The sequence below is a fragment of the Chelonoidis abingdonii genome, chromosome 8 (genome assembly GCF_003597395.2).
Source record: "Chelonoidis abingdonii isolate Lonesome George chromosome 8, CheloAbing_2.0, whole genome shotgun sequence".
Lineage (NCBI taxonomy): Eukaryota > Metazoa > Chordata > Testudines > Testudinidae > Chelonoidis > Chelonoidis abingdonii.
The window spans coordinates 48,612,352-48,636,505 of record NC_133776.1 but is presented as its reverse complement, the minus strand read 5'-3'; the positions used below and the strand labels follow the sequence as shown (position 1 = coordinate 48,636,505).

The following is a 24,154-nucleotide window of genomic DNA, read 5'->3' as shown; positions in this document are numbered from 1 at the left end:
ACCAAGGGGTTTGGGTCTTGGTTCCCCAGGGAAGGTTTGGGGGAACAGAAAGTGTGCCACACTATATTTTGACTGGTGGCGGCGCTATCAGGTCTAAGCTAGGAATTAAGCTTAGAAGGGTACATGCAGGTCCCACTTTTTGGACGCTAAAGTTCAAGTGGGAAATACCTTGACACAAGTATGTCAAGTCTAGTCTTGGAGAACTCATTGAAAGTCTCAAAAGTTGAAGGCAAACCTTTTTAGCCCTTAAATTGCAAGAAATAAGTTATTGAATCTAAGAGTTCTTCCCCTATTTATTCAAGCATTTGAATTAAGCAGGGGTTTTAAACAGTCTAAGTTAAAGCTATGTTCCTCTCTTTGCTAATCAGGTTTCACTTGTCATTTCTGTGTTATCATCTTACTCCTTCTGCAGTTGTCCATAAAGTGTTCCAGGAAAAACAGGGCAGACAAAACCTGATTAATTAATTAATTAAAAAGACCATGAAGCAAAAAGGAAGTGGCTCAAATATTTTGTTTCCCCTTGCAGGTCATATTTAAGAACTGGAGTCAAATTCTCCTATACATCCCATTAGTGACAACAGGATATGACTCAATCATCTGCTCTAAAACAGGATGGACAAAAATGCAACCTGGATGAAGTGTGTCTTTCATAGAGATGGGCATCTTACTTGCATCTTGCACTGGTTAAATTTTCCACAGTCACTGAAGCACACATTTCGTCTACTTGGACTAGACGACTGGTGCCCAACCTTATTACACAGGAGGGCGCCATCATCCTAAGCACAACGGTGTGTGGGCCAAACAGATTCTACATATTTTAATAAGATTTACAGTCACCTGTACTGATTTATATTTTAAGTTCAGCTTGTTTCATGTGTGTTTAGATGGGTTGTTTCTATGTACAGGATTGTCTATTTACATGCTGTGTAGACTAAAATGATGTGATCATGACGACAAAACGCTAATGAATCGGTCATTAGTATACTGCATTGAAACAGGATGCAAGTTTTATGAAATGCTCCGGTGGGCCATGTATGGCCTGCAGGTTGGGCACCCCTGGACTAGCCTGAGCAGAAGAGCAATTGAATGCCAAGTCAAGTGCTACTCACCCATCTGTAGCTGGTTTCTTCCGGAGGATGCTTGGGCGTGGGGATGAGCCCTGGGCTGGTGCACTGGCGCTGGCACTCTGACTGTGAGTTTGTACCACTGTGGTCGCTGCTGGAGCTGCACTGAATGTGTTGCTAATAGGATTGGCTACAATGGTGGCTCCATCTGCCAAGACCACTGCTGGAAAGGACAAAAAGGACATTAAAGAAAAGGAGAGACACACAGAACAGAACAAAGAGAAGATGAGAAAAGCAGCAGTTATTAAAAGAAACACTTGATGGGAAAGTAGGTATTCGTATACTTGCTCCCCAAGCTCTCTCCTAGTTTTGAAGTGTAGTGCTGTAAAAAGCAATTTAATAACAACCTTCTCTAGGGGAGATGGAAGGCATCACCTGCCTAACAACTGTTGCTAGGTAAGACTAGCATTCCAAGAGAAATGGAAGGGGCAGAGCTTCCCAGGGAAGAACGTATCACTATATGCATAAGAATTGCATGTCTTTGGCAATGCTTATTACTTGTAAATAAGGCACTGTCTCATAGTGCTGTGTCCTAACCTTCTGCCAGGTGTGTTTGGCCATCTCAGCTCACCACTGATTCAGGACATTTAGACAGGTGAGAAGTAGATACTGGACAATATTTGCTTGCCAGCCAGCTCTGGAGGGGGCTAGTGTGGTCTCTGAGATGCGAGATGCCTTTTCCTCAGAAAGTCTTCAGGATAACTGGACTGATATTTTTCCTCACACGAGGGATTTTTCTTCAGAGGTCCAGCTGGTGAAGGTATTTTGCAGTCACATTTCAAAGCGTGACTGTAATGGGTTTCATGTCCTGGGCAATTTATAGGCAACATATCCTACCTGTGAGAAGAGCAAGCCATTCTTGTGAAGAATCATCCACATGCAGAGAAGGTTTGTCAGGTTCTTCAGCTGCAGTGGCACTTCCAGGGCTTTAGTCATAACATCGTCAGACCAACACTAACTTAAAAAACCAAATCACTAAAATCTACTTGCAACCTGATCATGTAGTTTTGGCTCGTAAATACAAAAACAAATCTACTGAGAGAGTCCATATTTGTGTATTCAATGTCTGCTATTGTATTACCACTGTAGCTTTATAAAAGGTTTGTATAATATAAATACTATTTCTCATCAGGGTGTGGCTTCCCAGAGAGTTAGACTAGCTAAGATACTTCAGTTGATCAAGAAGCTGGAGGTGAATTCAAGGCTACGTTGTTCCCTTGAACTGAGCCCATACATAGCATGGACCTAGTTGGCTGAAGTTACCTGAAGTCTTTGTTTCTGTTTGTGGCTGCTGAGCATTGATTGGTGCAGGCTGGAGTCCCTGTGTGCCAATTGGTGCAGCTGGATGGATCCCCTGAGCACTGATAGGCGCTGGCTGGATCCCCTGAGCACTGATAGGTGCTGGCTGGATCCCCTGAGCACTGATAGGCGCTGGCTGGATCCCCTGGATGTGGCGGGCATGAGATGCATCTACAGTCATCAGCTGCATGGGATTGAGGTGCACAGTGGAGGCCACTCCTACACCAGTCTGAGCTGTGATGGCAGAGTTGGGGGCCTGAGCTGAAACTGAGAACAGTAACATGAACATTGATTATTTCCACCCCAATGAACTACTTAATTTTCCTGTGGTGCATAAAGAGGGGTTCGAAACACTATTTGGATTTTTATTTAAGATGGAGCAATTTGCTTAACATTTTGCAGTCTCCTTGCTACTGCTGAAGATAACAAAATTTGAATAAGATTTTTCCCATCACAAATTAACTCTCCAGATTGCTGAGAGCCATAACAATTTCAGATGCCTTAATTTTGCATTTACGTCTGTCTGTTGCTACAAGATACTATAACTTAATTGCAAAACTAATTAGAAAGTGGGATACAACAGGAAGAAGGGAGCAAAGCCCGTGTTTTTGAAAGAATACTGTTAAGTTGTTCTTTAACTCACAAGTTTAAAAATTAGCCATTTGAATCCTGCAACTGAAGTCTGTATACTACCCCTGAAAGTTTGGTCTCTATTTTTGCCACTGACATGTTATTAAAGAGAGTCCTTTGAGCGTCAAGATACAAAATATTTTCAGTTTTTGAAAAAAGGAAAGAGCAGCACTGAAGCATTTATTTTAAAAAGACAGGCTTGTATACTGGTAATAGTTTTGAGCCTACTAATGTGAATTAAAAAAGAAAAATATCTGTGATAGTTTACAAAAGAAAAGAGAGAAGTAGAATCCAAGTGTGGAAAGCTTTTAAAATATGGCTTAGTTTAAATTTTCTCTAATCCTAAATACTTGACAGTACAACTGGGTGAACTGGTTTGTTCTTAAGCCCAACCCATTATCCAGCACCCACAATGAAGCAGAATTTAACCGTTATGTAAAACATATACAAAAGACATATATATTTCTAGCCCTCATGATTGCGATGTTAACCATGATGACAAGAACTGACATAGTGTTGTATTTTTTGAGTCTGCAGCTGCTTGAATCAATAGTCAGAGATGCGAACTGCCCCATTTTCCTCAATGAAATGTTAACTCTGAAGCCTAAACCCTAATTTATACAGTTAATTTTCACCAATGAACATTTCATGCCGAACACCCTAACTGTCCCCTACTCTGCTCCAAAGGCCTCCAGATTCTTCCTTGCACCTCACCTTCCATGATGCATTTATGTATTCAATACATAAATGCAACAACACATTGAAAACTGAAGTGGGGGACAGTGGACAGCAAATCGAATGTAGTATCACAACAAATAACACTGGGGCTAGTGTACTGAGTTTAGTGACATCTTAGGCCAGAACAACTCCCAGTTATGGAGACCCACAGCTTCATCAGCAAAACTGTGTATGTATGTAAGGTAAACAGAGTGAGAATATTACAAAATTAAATTGGCTTATTAGAACATGGATGATGGGAGACCTATCAAGGAGGTTTGGGTCTGGATAAACACCCAAACTTGTTTAGCAGAATCTCTGTGAACCAGTGCCTTGAACTGCACCGAACACTTCTATCAGTCAGGCCTAGCATGCTCTTATTGCTGCTCCAAGACTACTCTAAAAGTCACTTGCATGGCAATTCCTTACCAGGGTATTGGCGGATGGTGGACACAGAGCTGGTGATGGGGGTGTAAGTGTGTGCAGCCAAAGGGTAGGCAGAAGGCGGGTACGTTGGTAAGAAGTACTGGAATTGGACTGGCACCGACTGCCTACAGATATGAAGATACAGCAAGTGTCAGACAAATCATTACAACTTGCACCCACCTCTTCAATCCTAGTGCTCAGACCCCCCTCTAATCTTTGCAACCTCCCTAAGCAAGAGTATCAACTAGCCCTGACTAGCTAGCTGAAAGAGATCTCTAGAATAAATTCAGAAACCTCAGACCCCCTTAAGCAGTAGCTATCATGTCGATTCATGCATATGATAAGCCTTTCGCAGAGAAGCAGCCAGGCGCTCCACTTAAAGAATTGTTTCCCACCTACCTGTTGTCACTTCTCGTTTCCATGGCAACGGGGTTTGGCGATGCTCGGTGTCCAGATATGGGAATGAGATTACTCCTCTCTCCTGTATAATCAGACTGGATCCGAGGAGAAGTGTGTGTGATTTGCTGAGGAACCACCTTAGCTGCATAATGAAAAACAAGTAGCCAATTAACAGCCAAAACAAAGAAGAGAGCAGATGCAGAAAAGGAAAGTTTGAAATCCAGATGATTAAACTTTCTTCTCCTCAGTGAAAATGAACAAATCTTTTTATTTCACTAACGGGGCAGAATCAGAGAAGGAATAGAAACTCTAATTCATTTGTAATGTGTGACCCTTGGGCTCTAAGTGCACATATAAAATACATAATATCAAATTAAGTGACCTCAGTCCCTGAATAATCTTAATTCTCCATGATCAGCCCTTTTTTCCCTTGCCAATAGCTTGAGTGGACAGATCTTCAGGGACCAATCCATATGGTGGAAAAGGAGAGAAGGACAGAAGTTTTAATGAGAGCAAGCAAAACCCAAGAGGATCATGGAACTCTCCAGTTGCAACTGGTGAATGGAGACCATGCTTCCCTCCCATGCCTCACAGGAAGATTTTAAAGAAAACTACAACCGCCTCCACAGATAAGTGGTTGAAGACAGACACAGCTTGCTGGAATACATTCAAAGGCAAATTAAATATGGCAAAAGTTTAGACCTTTATTGTTTGGGATGCGGGCTGTGGAACAGGCAGGTGAAGATGCAGAAATTTGGTACTTGGCCTTTGCTGATAATATTTGTGCTAATCACTGGCTTTGCTTACAGGTTCTGGAGTTTAGGTTTTGGTAAGGTACGCTGACCACAAAGGCAAACAAAACATTTTACACTCGATATTGGAGTTTCTGCTAGTCAGAAGTTGAGTTTATCTCCAGCCATGATAGAGGTTCCCTAGAGACAGAGCATACCCCATTTACCATTCTCCATCTCAGCACAGAAAAACAAGAGGTTGTATTTCAGTAGGGATTTCATGAAAGAACTGGCTAACAGAAATAAAGCCACAGACCTGCCAGTGCTCTAGTTTTACAACAGTTCCTCTATGAAACAAAACATCTAACTCAAGATAGTTTTCTAACCTGAAAGTTAGCAACACTACCTTTAGTCAGCAGCAACAATTTTAAGAGCTTCTGAGCAACACTGTTGGAAACAGATGTCTCAGCCATATTTCACATCTAGGTGCTAAGACAGTGAGTGAGGAGATAAACTGGATTAAGTGTCCTGCTCTCAAAACACACAGTCAGATGCAACTAGGCTCCAGCTAAAAACTTCTAGCAACACTGAAGGAGAACTTACTCCTTCACTAAGGAAGACACATTTATATCCCTTAGTAGACATATCCTCAATACATCATACTACATGGTATGAAGTTCCAATAGTTAATTAGACTAACCAAGTGCTTCCAGAACTCTCCCTGCACCATTAAAAAAATATATTAGGGCTTATCAAATCTACTTGTTTGTCTCTCCCAACTTGGATTGATTTTTTTGTTATTTCTCTTGTTTAATGTGCTAGTAATACATAGATGCCCCAGACCATCCTGGATGTATGTGTAAAGAGATGTCACTGAATTACACCCATTCCATCAGAAGCTGAAATCACTCACCAACTGGGATGTTTGAGGTGGTCACAGCAGTGGCATGGGAAGAGTGGGAGGGCATTGTCATGGTGACAATTGTACTTGTAGGAGCTTGGGTATGAGACACAGAACCTGAAAGACAGAGAGTGACACTATAGATTTCTATACAGTTACATCACCCTAATATCCATATCCTAAACACACAGAGAGAACTAGAGAACAAGCACCAGAAATTTTCTATCCACGCATTCCCTGCCCCCTGTACCCTCCTCAACAAAAACAATTCACATCCTAACTAGGGACAGGATCTCTGATGACTGTTTGCAGAACGAAGATGTTCTGCCACCTTTTGTCACCTCTCAACATCATGGAGACGTGTTGGTCCCACTACTGAGCTGTGAATACTCACCGGCCGTGGTTGCTGACGCAATAGTATTGGTTGCCAAAATGGGTGCCACTGTTGCTGCCGCCACCGGAGTACCGGTACTAAAAATGGTTTTCTAGAGAAAAGGAAGTTTCATATCAAGAGAAATTTAGATACATTTTATATTTTATTTGCTTTAAAATCATATTGCAGCTATTCCTAAGAGAACAGGACACCAGATTTCAAGCCTAACTTTGAACCCTGTTCATCACTTACTCTGGATGTTGTGGTTCAAAGTAAGAAAAAAATATGGGATAAGGCTATAAAAAACAATTGTGGGCCATGATTTTCTCCCAACACACACCCTTTCCCCCCACACAAACGCCTGCCCCTTGCCCATACACCACTTGCACTGACCGCACCAAAACCACAAAGATGAACAACTGTGTCCCTAACTTTTGACCCAAAAAATCCCAACTTTCTCACAGCCTGAACTGTGGAAGAAACAACACTGATCTCATCTCATGGGATTTACCTGAGCCATGGTGTGGAGCTGCTGTTTTGGTGTTCCTATGGCTGGGTGAGATGGCAGCGTGATCCGAGTTGCTGTGTCCCGCGGCTGCGCAGGGCGCTGAATACTAATAGCTGCAGAAGGTGGGTGCTGCTGGATGGACAGAGTGGGCCGACTGGGAAAAGAGAAAGGACGTTCAGGGAAGTAATCTTTATTTAGTATCCAGACAGTTAAACAAGGATTACTGGCTCTCCCGATACTGGGAAGCAGGGACATCAGACTCCACTTGTCTTCTCTTTGAGGGCTACACTACTATCAAATCCATGTTAACACAGTCACAGAATTTGCAGAAGTGCCTGCTGTATAATTCTTATTCTGCGTCTTCCACAGGTGGGAACACACAGATTCTTCAGTATCTAGATACCAACATGAGCAAAACAAGCTAATTTCAATTTCTACCCCTCCCCACACCCCGAGATATTTTGAATATTCCAACACTCATATGCCATTTTCTACAGCAACTTCTGCTAGAAGAGGATGGGACTGAATTAGCCAGGTGCTGCCATGGCAGACCAGTAAACCCAATTCCTTGGGAAACAAATTGGTCAAGTTCCTGTTTAGTTCCTGAGTTCCTGTTTAGCTGTTTTTCTCTCTCGGAATGGAAAACAATATTTAGCAGGTACAGTATTTTTCCTTCACAGAGCTGCAAGCATTTCACACAATGGCTAAGCATTACTTTCCTTGTCTTACAGATGAACCCACTCAGACAAAGCTTAAGTGATGTGCCTAAAGTCACACAAGTCATTGGCAGAGCAAAGAACCCATGTCTCCTGACATACTCATGTGCTGTATCAATTGGACCTCAGCAGAGAAATCTTCAACTCCTATATAGTATTTCTGACATTCACAGGGGTATCAGCCTTCTCTATTCCCTTTCATGCTGTCTATGTGAATGTCAGGAATCTTGGGGCTCCTCAAGACACTTCCCTTATGCGTTTACCTCAGGGCTGATTCTGTAGCATGTGCTGCTGTTGTAGTAATAACTGGAGACTGAGCTCTTGTGGCAGAGACTGTTGCTATTACAGCAGGAGGGATAGGGCTTGATGTCGTCACAGGAGGACGAGACTGTAAAGACAACAGAATAATAAAAGTAAGTCACAATGATGCAATTGAGAAAGTAGCTGGGAAATACTTTGATAAAGCCAAATTTCCTAGATCTCAGTATAAAATACTGGCAAGTAGAGATGTTCCCAGCAGGGCCGGCTTTAGGAAGTGCAGGGCCCAATTTGAACATTTTCGGTGGGGTCCCGGCAGGGATGACTTTAAAAAAAAAAAAAAAACAAAAAAAAAAACACGTTCAAAAAAGCCTTTCATTAGTTAGCAACCAGTTCCCTATAAAAAGTTCTGATTTCAGGGATGTGCCACAGTATGTATTTTTTGTACCAACAGGGTTACCATACGTCCATATTTTCCTCCCGGATTGTCATTTAAGAACCCAAAAGCCTGACATGTTTGGGAAAATACAGATGTTTGTTAAACCTACCTAAAGTTCTTTTTCAAAAAGATGGGCCTGAACTAGAAATGAGCTCCATTTCACATGTGTGGGTCCCCGCCACTCCCTGGTGTGTGCTAGGGTGACTAGATGTCCCGATTTTTGGGTCTTTTTCTTATATAGGATCCTATTATCCCCCACCCCGTCCTGGTTCTTCACACTTGCTATCTGGTCACCCTAGGGTATGCACATGTGTGGGTCCCAGCTGCTCCCTGCCCCCCTCACTGAAGCAGGGGTGCAGGGTTACTGCCCTGGGAACTGCAGGGCACCAGTGGACATGGGGCTGGCTGGAGGCAGGGCAGGGGCTGACTGGAGGTAGGGTCTCGCTGCAGGCAGGACAAGGACTACAGGGCTGGCTGGAGATAGGGGTGTGTGGGGTGGGCGGGCTGGGCCGCAGGGGAGTGCGGCATGGGTTGGCAGGGCTGGAGACAGAGGAGTCCGAGACAGGCTGGCTTCAGGTGCAGCAAGGGGTTGGCTGGAGACAGGGCAGGGGGTGCAGGGCTGGTGCAGGCAGGACAGGGGGTGTGGCAGGGGCTGGCTGGAGGTGAGCTGGATGCAGGCAGGGGGTGCGGGGCTGGCTGGAGACAGGGCAGGGGGTGCGGGGCTGGCTGGAGACAGGCTAGCTGTGGGCAGGGCAGGGGGTGCGAGGCTGACTGCAGACAGGAGCTTGTGCAGGCAGGGCAGGGGGTGCAGCAGGGGCTGGCTGCCGACAGGGCAGGCGGTGCAGCAGGGGCTGGCTGCTGGCCGGCAGGGGGTGCAGGTACGAGGGTACAACCCACTCTGTACAGTGAGTGCCCCCTCCTCCTCCCTCCCCCACCATGGTCCCTGGGGCTTGGGGACTATTTAAAGGGCCCAGGGCTCCCCTGCTTCTACTGCCCCGGCCCTTTAAATAGGCAAGGGAGCCCTGGGGAAGTGGTGGGGCTCCGGCGCGGTAGAAGCAACGGGAACCCTGGACTTTTTAAATAGCCCACAGAGCCTCACAGCCCTACCCCAGGGCTCCAGCAGTGGGGCTCTGGTGGCAATTTAAAGGGTCTGGGGCTCCAACCCCTGCTGGGAGCCCCAGGCCATTTAAATTGCCCCCTGGGGAAGTCGGGCCACAGCAGTGCGGCGCACTGGCTCTTGCTGGTATGCCGGACCAGGGCTTGGGCATGGGGCCCTCTAGGGGCAGGGCCGGATTCAACGGAATTGGTTGAATTGGCCTAAAGCCAGCCCTGGTACCCGGTCTATAAAACTCTTATGTGAGCTCCTAAGAAGCGCTGGCCTGGTTTTCAGAGCAGAAGCATCAGAGGTATTTGATGATCAAAAGCAGTTAAAAGATCAGATATGTACGCAAACTGTTCCAATGATTCAGAGCTTCCATATGCTATTAGAAAATATGTTTTTTATTTTGTTTTGTTTTTTATTTTATTTTGATGCATTCCATTCATGACTAAGGGGGGAGGGATAGCTCAGTGGTTTGAGCATTGGCCTGCTAAACCCAGGGTTGTGAGTTCAATCCTTGAGGGGGCCACTTAGGGATCTGGGGCAAAAATCAGTACTTAGTCCTGCTAGTGAAGGCAGGGGGCTGGACTCAATGACCTTTCAAGATCCCTTCCAGTTCTAGGAGATAGGATATCTCCATTATTTAAAAAAAAATTAAAAAACTACCAAACGTAATATATACTATAGACAGTTATGCAAATGTGGTTACATTTGGACATAACTATAAAAATATGCACAACATTATGTGGAATCTGACATACACATGAGCACGCACCCCCTCACCATCTCATTTTAAATATATATATTTCCTGGCCCAGTATTATATTTATATCACCCCCATCAAACTGATTTAAAGTTTGAGTATAAAGTAACAGCACAAACTCAAGCCAGGTCTTTTTGGACTTATATAAAGTTTTCAAGCATATTCAGAATGAAGACTTCTCCAGAGTTTACAGACCTTTAAACTGTCTACAAACTGATTAATCTCCAGCTCATAGTTAGCCTACAAAAAAGCCTGTAAAGCTTTCTGCATAGTGCTGCCAATACCAGCTTCATAAGGCTGGGGTGTCTAAGTAACAAAAACAGAAACAATGGTTGAGAATGCCAACAGTCCAGTAAATAAAGGATGCTAATATCATGTTCTGGGTGGATTCCTCCTAAAAGCAAGGAAGATCTCTGAATGAACAGTAACAGAATGTCTGCAATACAGCATGATTGCCGCTTGCCTGGATTGGTTGATGAATGATGTGCTGAACAGCTGGTTGAGCTGTAGCTGCATTTGGCAACTGTGAAGCTGGCCTCAGAACTGTGGTTACTTTAGAGCTGGACATCACAGCAGCCGCTGCCGCACCTGAAGAACAAATCACATGTGTTATTGCAAAACGTATCAAAATGACTGACTTAACAATATATAGAGAGGCTTGTAAAATTAAGAAGGTTGTAGAGGAGTTTTTAAACTAAGGGCTGGGAGAAAGACGACAGGGCAGAGGAGCACATGGTTCAAACAGAGACATCCTTAGTGGGTTTATTAAAGGGGAGTCTCTATATCCTAGTAAAGAAGAGAGGACAGAAGTTGATAAACTATAAATAGGAACTGAAGAGAAACAGTCAAATGAAAAAAAGTCTCATTGATTTACATCACCTGAAGGCAGACAACTAAATAATGACAAATTTTGTAAGTGCTTGTATACAGATGCTAGAAGTTTAAATACTAAGATGGGTGAACTTTAGTGACTGGTATTAAATAAGAATATCAATTTAACAGGCATCACAGAAAATTGGTGAAACAATGATAATCAATAAGACACAGTAATACCCAGGGCATAAAATATTCAGGAAAGACAGAGTAGGTTATACTGCTGGGGGGAGGGCACTACATGTGAAAGAAAGCTTAGAGTCAAATATAGAAAAAATGTTAAACAAATAACAGTGTACCTAGAATCTCTATGGATAGAAATTGCACGCTTGAATAGTAAGAGCATAGCACTAAGAATACACTACTGACCACGTGAACAAGATGATGACAGTGATTGTGAAATGCTCAGGGAGATTAAAAATGCTACAAATCAGAAAACTCAAAAATAATGGGGAATTTCAACTATCCCCATACTGACTGGGTACCTGTCACCTCACAACAAGATACAGAGATACAATTTCTAGACACCACTAATGACTGCTTCTTGGAAGTGCTAGTTCTGGAACCTACAAGGGGAGAAGCAATTCTTGATCTTGTCCTAAGTGACAAGAAGTGATTATAACTGTACCGCTCAGTAATAGCGACCATTATATAAATTTAATTTAATACCCCTGGGGGGGGGGACACCAAAGAACCCAGTCTCACTAGCATTTAACTTCAAAAAGGGGAACTACACAAATATGAGAAAGATAGTTAAACAGAAATAAAAGGAACAGTCACAAACAAACTTTAAAAACACACAATAGAGGCTCAAACTATATGTATATCCCAAGTGAAGAAGAAGAAAAAAAAAAAAACAGTAAGAGGAGAGGGAAAAAAGTCACCATGGCTAAACAGAGTAAAGAGGGGGTTAGAGACAAAAAGACAGCTTTTAAAAATTTGATGTCAAATCCTACTGAAGACAACAGAAAGCAGCATAAACTCTGGCAAGCAAAATTAAAATGTCCAGTTAGGCAGGCTGAAAAGGAATTTGAAAAGCAACTAGCAGACTAGAAGACACAAAAAACTAACAGCAGTTTTTTTTTTTCAAGTACATCAGAAGCAGGAAACATGCCAAACAATCAGTGGTGGCACTGGACAACTGAAGTGCTAAAAAAAGGACACAAGGAAGACAAGGCCATTGAGGAGAAGCTAAATGAATTCCTTGCATTGGTTTTCACTGCAGAAGATGCAAGGGAGATTCCCACACCTGAGCCCTTCTTTTTAGATGATAAATCTGAGAACTGTCCAAGATGGAGGTGTCAATAGAGGAGGTTATGGAATAACCAATTGATACATTAAGAAGTAATAAGTCACCAGGACCAGACAGTATTCACCCAAGAGTTCTGAAGGACTCATATGACATTACAGAATTACTAATTGTGGTATGTAACCTACTAATTAAATCAGCCTCTGTACCAGAAGACTGGACGATAGCTAATGTAATGTCAATTTTAAAAAAAGGCTCCAGAGGCAATCCTGGCAATTACAGGTTGGTGAGTGAAATTTCAGTACCAGGCAAATTGGTCTTTTGTAAAGGGAAATCATGCCTCACCAATCTATTAGAATTATTTGGGGGGAGGGGGTCAACAAACATGTGGACAAGAGCGATCCAATGGACAGAATATACTTGGACTTTCAGAAAGCCTTTGACAAGGTTCCTCACTAAAGGCTCTTAAGCAAAGTAAGCAGACATGGGATAAGAGTGAAGGTTCTCTCATGGATTAGTAACTGGTTAAAAGACAGGAAACAAAGGATAGGAATAAATGGTCAATTTTCACGGTGGAGAGAGGTAAAAGGCAGAATTCCCCAAGGATTTGTACTGGGACCTGTGCTGTTCAACCTATTCATAAATGATCTGGAAAAAGGGGTAAACAGTGAGGTGTCAAAGTTTGCAGATGATATAAAATTACTCAAGACAGAGATCAGCTGTGGACTTTACTAAGAGTTACAAAGGGATCTCACAAAACTGGGTGACTGGGCAACAAAATGGCAGATGAAATTCAATGCAGATAAATCCACAATAATGCACAATGGAAAACATAATCCCAACTACACACACAAAACAATGGGGTCTGAATTAGCTGTTAAGACTCAAGAAAGATTTTGGAGTCATTGTGGATAGTTCTCTGAAAACATTTGCTCATTATACAACCGCAGTCAAAAAAGCTAACAGGATGTTAGGAAACATTAGGAAACAGAGATAACGAGACAGAAAATATCATAATACCACTATATAAATCCATAGTATGCTCACACCTTGAATACAGTATGCAGTTCTGGTCGCCTGATCTCAAAAAAGATAAATTAGAATTGGAAAAAGTATAGAGAAGGGCAACAAAAATGATCAGAGGTATGGAATAACTTCCATATGAAGAGAGATTAAAAACTCTGGGACTGTTCATTTTAGAAAAGAGACAACCAAGGGGGGATATCACAGAGGTCTATAAAATCATTAATGGTGTGCAGAAAGTAAAAAAGAAAATGTTTTTACTTCTTCATATAACACGAGAACCAAGGGTGGCCCAATTAAATTAATAGGCAGCAGATTTAAAGAAATATAAGGAAGTAGTTCTTCACATAACGCACAGCCAATCTGTGAAACTCATTGCTGGGGATGCTGTGAAGGCCAAAACGAAGACTAATTTAAAAAAAGAACTAGGTAAATTGATGGAGGATAGATCCATCAATGGCAATTAGCCAAGATGGTCAGGGATGCAAATCCATGCTCTGGGTGTGCCCAAGCCTCTGACTGACAGAAGCTGGGTCTAGATGACGGAAGGGATCACTTGATAATTGCCCTGTTCTAGAGCATCAGGCACCAGCCACATCTGACGAAGTGGGTATTCACCCACGAAAGCTCATGCTCCAAAACGTCTGTTAGTCTATAAGGTGCCACAGGATTCTTTGCTGCTTTTGTCGGAAAACAGGATACTGGGCTAGATGGACCACTGGTCTGAGCCACTATGGCCATTCCTATGTTCTTATTTTATACTTTTAGTTTTCATTCTAGTGCTGCAACTTTGAAATTAGGGTTAAGAATAATGATACTCAAGGGATAGAGAAGGGTTTTTTTGGAATTAGCAATAAAGGCCAAAAAATCCTAATCTGCTTTGTTGGACCTTTTCCAACTTCTTACATTTAATAATGTTATTTCATAAATCTGATCTTTTTCAATTGCAAACTATTGAAATAAGTGAGTAGGAGTAACTGAAATAGTTTGCATATTAAATGAGTGTGTAAAAAGTGACCTAGCAATTCTGTTAACCTATCTCCATCTGCTGAAGAATAGAGGAAAGATGGATGCACAATAAATGGAAGCTATTTTTAAAAACACCACAGCAAAATGCATGGCATCAGTTCAGTAATCTGTCTACTGTTTGCTGTGCCAAAATTATCAGACATCTACAGTGTGAAAACTAGAATCAGAAAAACAATTTTAATCACCCAAAACCTCAAGCATTTCAACAGCAATTTTAGTTCATAGAAAAATCAACCGTTTGTGTTTGCAAGAGGATCACAAACATAATAATTCACTTCAAATAGTATGCAGTCAAATAATTTGAAGGGAAACATACAATTTCTGCAGATTTCACTCAATATTACCTAGAGTGAGTAATTTAACAGGAAGAAAATATGAACAAGATATTGGAAACAGACAGACTGAAAATAAAATAAGTATTAAGTGAAAATACAAAGAGCAATTGATGTTAAAGTGGGTTCCCGAAAAGGCTCAACTAGATATAAATTAAATGCTCAAAAAACAATGACAAAAATGGGCACATGCAAATTCTTCCATATGAGCTGTAAAAGATTGCAAATACAGCTACATGCTCTTTCCCAAATACTTTGGTGAAGTACAGTTCTGCACACACAACATATTGCATGCACAAATATAGGATCACTGAAAGTGCAGTACGCCCAGAGTTCATGCTCTTTAGAGCTTTACCCCTATTTGTGAACGAAAATCACTATTAAGAGTATAGAGCAATATTTTTTTTTAAATTAACTTAAAAGTTTTAGATTTCTTTCTTGAGCAACTCCATAATATTGTGATCTAAACATACCAATGCTCCATGCAAGTACAGAGGAGACGGACGTGGAAGCAAAAATTTGGTAGGTGTTTTTTGGTATCAATTTGATTTTACCTAAGACTGGAAGCCCAATTCATAGACCTTAAAGATAAGTCTGCTATCAGAAGCCTGACAGACTTAAATTATCCCTCAAACAGCAATCATGCTAGCCGACCTGGTATCTCCTCTTAAAGTGACCAATGTTCTGCTTTACAAGCTACAGAAAGAGAGGCTAACCCACAATAGCCAAACTCATGAGAGAAGAGACAAAAACCTACACAGCTAGAACAAACAATTATCTCAGACACAAGTCTGAATGTGCACCACTCGACACAGTATTACACCTTACTACAGAATAGGAATGATATTGTGGTGGATGGATAGGAGACAGACTGCAAGGCATAGTAAGCAACCAGAAGCGAGCAGTGAATAAGCCGTGACATTTTGCACAATAGACTTCCCTAAACTAGGCCATGTTTTCTAAAGTACCCCACTGTTCTGCCAGCACAGTGTTCAAATAGAAGATGGTGCTGACACCATCACATATACCTGCACTAGGCAGTTTTAGAAAACTTAACACTTAAAATGCCAGCAGCAACCTGGAGCCCTGTCTACATTAGCATTCTTACTGCTAGAGTGATACCCGCATTAACAATAGTGGGAAACTTTAAGGGAAAAAAGAAACTAGTGTAGATGCAGCCTTCTTGAGCAAGTGAGAAAAAGAGCCATTTTTACGGCTCGCATTGACTTCACCTCGGGGTAAGTGAGAAGCTCCAATGTGTAAAGGGGGGCCAGGAGCACTACTTCGGATGATAGACATCTGAACATTTGTTGCCATGATATGCTGCAAGTTACTGGAATGTCCCTGCAGGAAAAAAGAAAAAAGAAAAGAAGATTCCATGAGAAATGTTGCCCAGAGAGAAAGATCACAGGTAACTGCCCACGTTAAAAGGTCAAAGGCAGCAACAAATCACATTTAAAATTTTGTGGAAATACACCAGTATGCGGAGGTATTACAAATGAGACGAGGGTACAGATGAACATTTCTGCAGGATGAAGCTGCAGCCTCCTTCCATTTTCAGTGGAAACTCTCAAACACACATCTACTCAGGCAAGTATGTGTCAGTTACCAATTTCTCTTTCCCTCCAAGTCACTGTCCCATTTCAATTGGGCAGGTGGCATTTCTGCATCTGGTGATCTCTTTAGACAGTTCATATCAAACCATTCAGCAGAATTAACAGAAATATGGGAGACTGGGAAGAACTGCAACATATTAAATTAACTCCCCATATTTCACTTATAACTGCCTTTCCAGACATATTTAGGAACATCACTTAAAAAGCAGTAACTGATGTGAATCCCTAGTAGGTAGAAACACCTACCCTAAAAATTCATGAACAGTACTTGCTATTCAGTTACAAATAAAGTTTAGTAGGTATCACACATTACTTTACGTTAACCTAATGGTATTTCACTTGCTAGAGCTGAGTATTGTTTCTGGTAAACGAGTTTTGAAATGCAAGAATCAGGAGTGTGCTTTGGCATTAACTCCTTGGCAGGCATTCACATCAAAGCCTTGCCTACGCTCAGAGCTTTCAGAAGTTCTCCACTATTGGTCTGGTGTGGGACAGCACTGGTGGGGCTACAAAAAGCAGAACTTGTATAAACCAGTTGCTTACCAATACATCAACTGGACTTGCTCTGAGAAGAGATAGACAATAAGGTGATCAAACAAACAAACAGCATCCGTTTACACTAGCATGTCCATTGGTAGAGCAGCAACAGTGGGAGAGTTTAAGAAAATGCTCATTATTTCAGTCTGCTTGCAGGTCAGTATGCTACCACCTTATATGTTCTGTCAAATGGAGTCTCAAAACTAAAACTAGTATCTTTCTAAGAGTAAAATGATAGCTTCACCTTTGCAGAAGAAGGGATTGTGCTTTGTTCTGAAGAATGAGCCTAAAATCAGATTTCTTCAGATTTATCTGGCCCCAGCTTATCAGACCGCCCAATGGAGATGAAACCATCATCTGCCTAGGGCAGTGGTGGGCAACCTGCGGCCTATCAAGGTAATCCACTGGCGGGCCGTCAATTTGTTTACATTTGCACAGCTTCCCACAGCTCCCAGTGGCTGCAGTTCGCTGTTCCCAGCCAATGGGAGCTGTGGTGTGGGCAGCAGGGACATGCTGGCCGCTGATTCTCGCAGCTCCCATTGGCCAGGAACAGCAAACTGCGGCCAACCATGCAAATGTAAACAAACTGGCAGCCTGCCAGTGGATTACCCTGATGGGCCGCAGGCTGCCCACCATTTGCCTAGAGTTTTAATGGGGTGAGGCCCTATGGCCCTTGCTTCATCTCCCTACTCAGCTGCATTTTTCTTATGGGGAGTCTGCTCCCATCTCCACACTCTCTTGGTGGTTACTAATACTCTGGGGAGAAATGATGGACTAGTTCATCCCCCTCTCAAGATCTCCCTGCTCTACTGATGGTTTCTGGACAGAGGAACTTTCAACCAATAACCCACTTTAATAAATAGCAAGGTAGGGAAAAAAGAAACCTGTTGTCCACTGATTGTTGCCACAGGAATAGCTGAGGCTTGTGCGATACTGCTTTCCATGGGTACAGTAACCTGCCCAGGAACCTTGATAGGAGCTGACATTGTAGAGGGTGGAGCAGGAGCAATGGGCCGGCTGGGCATCGTGGGCTTCATAGGAGGCTGCAAGAAACAAGAAAAATAGTGACAATTCAATACAAGGAAGTAGAGACCTCTCTTCAAAAATCACAGCCTGGTGAGGTTTGCATCAATAGCGCTAACAGGATGTGTGTGTTTTGGCAGGCAGGGAAGAAGCATGGGTCCCCTTCAGCTGAGAGAAACTGGAAGGAAGCAACTCTTTTGGCTAGGGTGGTGTCTCATTGAGGACATTACTTAGCACAACAGAACCCCGATCATATCTCCCAGAGTGTCTAGATACACAGAACAAACAAACAGCACAAATACAGACAAAAAGCCAAACAAGACAGACATTAGTACCCTGATTTACTTTTTTCAAAAACTTTTCTCTTCCTTTTCTCTTCCCTTCTTAGCCTTTAGATTTTCTGCACAATTCCTCTTCTGCCAATTAGATCATGTTTAGTTAAGGTTTAGATGGAAAAAAGAGAAAATGGCTGTAATCAACCATTTGCTCAAGTTACAACCACCCCTTACAAAGGTCTCTGTCTTGTGTCTTTTTAACCCCATCTTCACAAAAATGATTCTGCCCAGTTGTAGGAATTGCCTAGTTTTTGCATAATTCTCCATAACTTCATTTTAATGCTCTACTTATACACACAAGTGAGTATCTCACTGACATTCTTTCCTCCCTCTTCCAGGAATGAATGGGGCGGTTGTAAAATTGACTTAGATCATCCTTAATCTAGGAAATAAAGTAAGTGGAAAGGTCACAAAATGCGGCCTAAGGGCTGCAAGGTTCCCAATCTGCCATCTGGAGTAGGGGTACCATACCGAAGAGGCACATATTGACAGAACAAGAGCACGGAAAACAGCTGAATAAATAAAGCAATTTATAGAAAAGAACATTTTAGTCAAGAGGAGGCAAATGAAATACAACTGAAATTAGTCAAGAGCTGTTTGACTGAACTGGGAAAGTATTAACTCCTCTACTGGCTTATTTGCACTAACAACTCAGTCATGAGCCACCTCATTACCTTCATAAGTCCTTCTGAAAAAGAAAGTGGCACTGCTGGAGTCAAATGTGCCGGCGGAGCTGTCACTGTAACTGCAGCACCAGATTGGACCGTATGGTGCTGTGCCAACATCTGAACCTGTGGGTATGGCCGAACAACCACTGGTTCCTGTTTTTCTTCACGAGATTGTAGAGAGCCACCAGGACCCATGTGCTCTCTGGGAGCAATTTCTGACTCTCGATTAGATTCATCACTCACTGCTGAGGAAAGAAAAAAGGAACTATAAAGAAGAGGATAAAAATGGGTAAGAAGTATGCACTCTTGTCCACAAGCCCAGAAATGGAATGTCAGATGCACATATACAAAGGCAGTTTGTTTAAAACCTCCAGAACAAGAGACATTCACTGGTATGAAAAACCTGCTTGAAAAACAAACATCTCCAGAATGTCATCAATCCTCCTGCAAAGCATGCTCTGCATTCCTCTAAGAGCCCTAAGGATCATCCCCACACATCATGGTCTAACCCAAGTCACTCTCAAGGCACAATCATCCTTCTTAAAATAAACCTCTACCTGAAACTTCTCTTTAAAGTGAATAATTAAATTTAAATGAACAAAATAAGCTGATCAAGACCATCAGGCAAATGACTAAGGCATGGATTCAATGTAATTAATAGGCAGCAGATTTAAAAAAATAAAAGGAAGTTCTTCTTCACGCAGCGCAGTTAACTTGTGGAACTCCTTACCTGAGGAGGTTGTGAAGGCTAGAACTATAACAGCGTTTAAAAGAGAACTGGATAAATTCATGGTAGTTAAGTCCATAAATGGCTATTAGTCAGGATGGGTAAGGAATGGTGTCCCTAGCCTCTGTTTGTCAGGGGATAGAGATGGATGGCAGGAGAGAGATCACTTGATTATTGCCTGTTAGGTTCACTCCCTCTGGGGCACCTGGCATTGGCCACTGTCGGCAGACAGATACTGGGCTAGATGGACCTTTGGTCTGACTCGGTACGGCCGTTCTTATGTAATTTTTTATTAAAGACTTCACTAAACACAAGATTGTCCAATTGCTTTATCTAATTAAAAATAAAAATAAAGTGTCAAAGTAAAAAACTACAACAATCAAAGCACAAAAGCTGCCACAATGACAGTGATAATTAGACTAAAATTGGAATTTCTGTCTTATTTCCATCTCATAAATTTATAAGAGCACGGGAAGCTCAATTGTAAACTGTATTTAAACACTAGTTATTATTAGGAAATCAAAACCTAAGTAGAATTTGTTTTATACTTACTGTACAACTCTCAGAATCTCCTACCATAATTATGCATTTGAATACTAAAAACATACTTCCTTCCATCTTACTCGATAAGATCGGATTGACTTACTGCTGGAGGCATCAGTAATGTGGTAACTCTCACTACTCAGGCCCTGATCCTGCAATGAGCTCCAGGTCGAGGCAGGCATCTGGTAGCACAGACCTCATTGCAGAATTGGGACCTAAGACATCAAACACCAGTCAAAAGTTATGAAGATAATGAAACAGTAACAGGTACTTCTAAAGTGGGTTTGAAAACTATCAGACATATAGTCTCATTTAGCAAATAATTAAAGGAACATTGACAAATCAATTGTTTTTTTTTAATCTGCTTTCTGACAGCGTCCCTTTAATACAGTAGTTAATCATACAGTTCTATTTATATGTGATCATGGTCCATGTTTACTTCTGTGTGGTTTGCTCTGAAGCAGCTCCTAATAGTTCCAACCTACCTGTGATTTCTTTGCAGTTCTCCCCTCTCCAACGGAGAGCTCAACTAGTATGTCCTACACCAACCAGAATTTACTTTTTAGATCATTTCTAATCAGGGACTTGTGGTCAAAATGTTTTTGCTAACATTGTTTTCCTAAGGCAACCTGGACATTCCCAGCCCACACTGATCCAGTATGACACTTGAGGTGTGGAAGAAGAGCTTCTTACCATTCTTCAAACTAATATACCTAATTATATCAAAGTTTAAGTCATGTCTGTCCTTGATGTGTTTAAATATCCACAATCACCTCAATACAATTCTGCTGAGCATGCAGAAAATTGTCTCAAAATTCCTCAGAATGAAGCTGCTTGTTAGGAAGAATGAAACTCCAATACATGCCTTACCTGTGGTTGTTGGGTTTATCAGCCCTGTAGATCCACTGGTGGAAATTGGGGGTGGAGCTTGTCCTAGTCCTGCAGGAGGGGCTCCAGAACGAGAAAACTGCTGAGAACTCATTTTCACCTGCACAACGTGAAGAATATTTTAAAGCAACATAGTTCTAACAGTATATTCAACGTACAATGCTAGAGCTGACACTGATGAGATTTGATCTCTCCCATCTCATCCAGGGTCTGAGGTGACAATTTGTAACACGGACCCATAGAAGAATGGCCATGAATTTTAATGAAAAAAAATCTAGTTGGAACCAGACACGTTCTCGCTTAGGAATGGAAGCTGGACAGCGGTGCCCAACACTTTCACAGTCCGATCCCCAGGAGCGCGGAGTTCAGCTGGGATGTGGATGAGAAAGACCAGATTTGGGAGCGCAGAGGGGTGTCTCTCACGGGGCACTCCCCGGGGAACGCGGGCAGTGCTCTATACACAGGACAGCAAGTGCGACCCCGTGGCTGTGCGGCGGCAGCTCGGAACATCTGCTTTACCCAGCGCCGAGAGGGGGAGTCCCCACGCACTCTCCGGCCTGCAGCCGGGACCAGCCCTGCGCGAAGGGCCGGGGAGCCTTCACCCCACGGACCCCCCGACAAACCGGCTACTCAAGTCTCCGCTGATTGGATGGAGTAGAGCAGATGACATCACTAGCCCTGCGCCAATCCAGGGTCACGCTGGGCCATGAGCCAATTAAACGCAGATCAAGGCTAGTACCCTCAACCAATCGGAAGCCCGTTCTACTGATAACCTCACGAGAGAGCTAGCCAATGGAATAAGAACCTGGGACCAATAGGGAGCCAGATTCCGCCCCCTATTGCTGTGAGGGACGCGCAAAGCCCGGATGTTCACAAGCAATAAAGCGCAGCGGCCACCGACAAGCCCTTTGCAGCCGCGGGGCAGCTAAAAACAAACGGGGTAGCTCCCCGCTAACACCCCCTGGGGAAGCAGCTCTTGGTTCCTGAGAAACCGCAGCCGGGTCCCCTTTCCTCCCTTTAGCCTCTCACGATCCTCTGCCGCCGTGTCCACTCCGGTCGCCCGGAGTCCGGCTCCGAAACCACTTTTCGGCTGCTCGGCCGAGCCGCGCGCAGAGCTGTCCCTGAGCTGGCCTACCTGCTGCCCCGCGCGCGGTGGGGCCTCGCGCCGCCGCTTGCGGATCCGTTTCTCCCGCTGCCACCGATGCTCAGACCGAAGCTCTCCTTCCACCGCCACAGCTACCCTCCACCTGATTGGCTCCGGTTGATCCCGCCCACATTGCCGTATCCCGCCCAGTCTGCGCAAGGATAGGCTGAGACGCAGACGTAGAAGGGGCTTCTGGGAAAAGTAGTTCAAACCGAGAGGGCCGCAGAGACAATCCTGCTAGAATGAAGAAGGCGGGGCCTGCTTTTGCGCAGTGATTGGCCAAGACAGTGGCGACGCGAACCCGGACTGAAATATAATTTGGATCCAGGGTGGTAATGAGGCGATCTCGCGAGATGTGCATTTCGTGGAGGCGGAGAGAGCCTAGAGCGAGGCTCCCTGTATCGCTGAACCTTCTTGAACGTTGCAGACCTGTGTCTGGCACTGGAGCTTTGGCCTGTGCGGTGGGTCGCACGGGTTCCCATAGCTGCACGAAACTTCCTTGGTTGGCACAGGGGCTAAAGCATCATACCTGACGTGAGCTCTTATTCTCGTCAGCAGATACCAAGCTGTAAACAGCTGCTCAAACAGTTATTTTTCATATCCTTATTAACATTTGTAAAAGTTGATATAAACAAAATAGCATTTCAATAAAATAATCACCTCTGCATAGTCCGTAATTCTACTATGCAAACACTTTAGGACTCAACAGAGAAATGTGAACTACCTTGCAATAGCGTGTATAGGGGACAGCTGTAGGAATGGGAGTTTGCTAGGTTGGGTTTGGAGGCGATGGGGATGCAGCTAATACATAATAAGACTTTAGCTCTTTTCATCAGTATACCTCAAAGTAGGCAGTGTCCTTATGCCCATTTTACAGATGAGGAAATTGAGGCATAGGCCTGGTCTACACTATGTGTTTATACCGAATTTAGCAGCGTTAAACCAAATTAATCCTGCACCTGTCCACACAACAAAGCCCTTTATTTCAATATAAAGGGCTCTTAATATTGATATCTGTATTCCTCCCTGACGAGGGGAGTAGCACTCAAATCGGTATTGCCATTTCGGATTAGGGTTAGTGTGGCTGCATTTCAAGGGCATTGGCCTCCAGGACTGGGAGCTATCCCACAGTGCACGACTGTGACTGCTCTGGACAGCAATCTGGAGTTAGATGCACTGGCCAGATAGACAGGAAAAGCCCTGCAAACTTTTGAATTTCATTTCCTGTTTGCCCAGCGTGGAGAGCTGATCAGCATGGACTGTACAGGAGATCCTGGATCTGATCACTTTATGGGGAGACAAATCTGTTCTATCAGAGCTCCGTTCCAGAAGATGAAATGCCAAAGCGTTTGAAAAAAATCTCCACGCAGAGGCCACAGCAGGGACTCAACACAGTGCTGTGTGACAAATGTAACGGAAAGCCAAAGAATCGAATGGACGCTCAGGGAGGGGGGACTGAGGATTCCAGCTATCCCACAGTCTCCGAAAAGCATTTGCATTCTTGGCTGAGCTCCCAATGCCTGAAGGGTCAAAAACATTGTCCTGAGTGGTTCAGGGTATATCTCGTCAATTTACCCCCCTCCCACCCCGTGAAAGAAAAGGGAAAAAAATAGTATCTCACCTTTTTTCAATGTCACTGTATGTCTACTGCATGCTGCTGGTAGATGCGGTGCTGCAGCGCTGAACAGCAGCATCCCCTCCCCTTCCTTTCCTGATAGCAGACAGTACAAAAGGCTTGGAAACCGTCCTCATCATCCCATGAGTGCTCCTGTCTGGCCAAGGTG

The 24,154-nt window shown here is 43.3% G+C and overlaps 1 protein-coding gene across 10 annotated transcripts in view; it reads right to left on the bottom strand.

Annotated features, from left to right (window-relative positions):
• The window catches only part of SAP130 (Sin3A associated protein 130), a 33,963-nt gene extending 10,902 nt beyond the window's left edge, over positions 1 to 23,061 (bottom strand). For 2 of the 10 annotated variants that reach the window (XM_032764784.2, XM_032764788.2), the window contains exons 1-14: positions 22,362 to 22,477; positions 21,209 to 21,326; positions 19,075 to 19,310; positions 17,927 to 18,085; positions 16,122 to 16,233; positions 10,847 to 10,971; positions 8,088 to 8,212; positions 7,112 to 7,262; positions 6,622 to 6,712; positions 6,240 to 6,344; positions 4,596 to 4,737; positions 4,200 to 4,321; positions 2,388 to 2,690; positions 1,110 to 1,284 (exon numbers count right to left, since the gene is read on the bottom strand). In XM_032764784.2, coding sequence (XP_032620675.1) covers positions 1,110 to 1,284; positions 2,388 to 2,690; positions 4,200 to 4,321; positions 4,596 to 4,737; positions 6,240 to 6,344; positions 6,622 to 6,712; positions 7,112 to 7,262; positions 8,088 to 8,212; positions 10,847 to 10,971; positions 16,122 to 16,233; positions 17,927 to 18,085; positions 19,075 to 19,310; positions 21,209 to 21,320 — 1,958 coding nt within the window. In that variant the 5' untranslated portion in view covers positions 21,321 to 21,326; positions 22,362 to 22,477. Of the gene's footprint in view, positions 1 to 1,109; positions 1,288 to 2,387; positions 2,691 to 4,199; positions 4,322 to 4,595; positions 4,738 to 6,239; positions 6,345 to 6,621; positions 6,713 to 7,111; positions 7,263 to 8,087; positions 8,213 to 10,846; positions 10,972 to 16,121; positions 16,234 to 17,926; positions 18,086 to 19,074; positions 19,314 to 21,208; positions 21,327 to 21,745; positions 21,883 to 22,361 lie in introns of those variants that run through there. The other 8 variants (XM_032764785.2, XM_032764791.2, XM_032764787.2 and 5 more) reach the window with 8 other exon arrangements.
• Between the last annotated feature and the right edge of the window lie 1,093 nt (positions 23,062 to 24,154).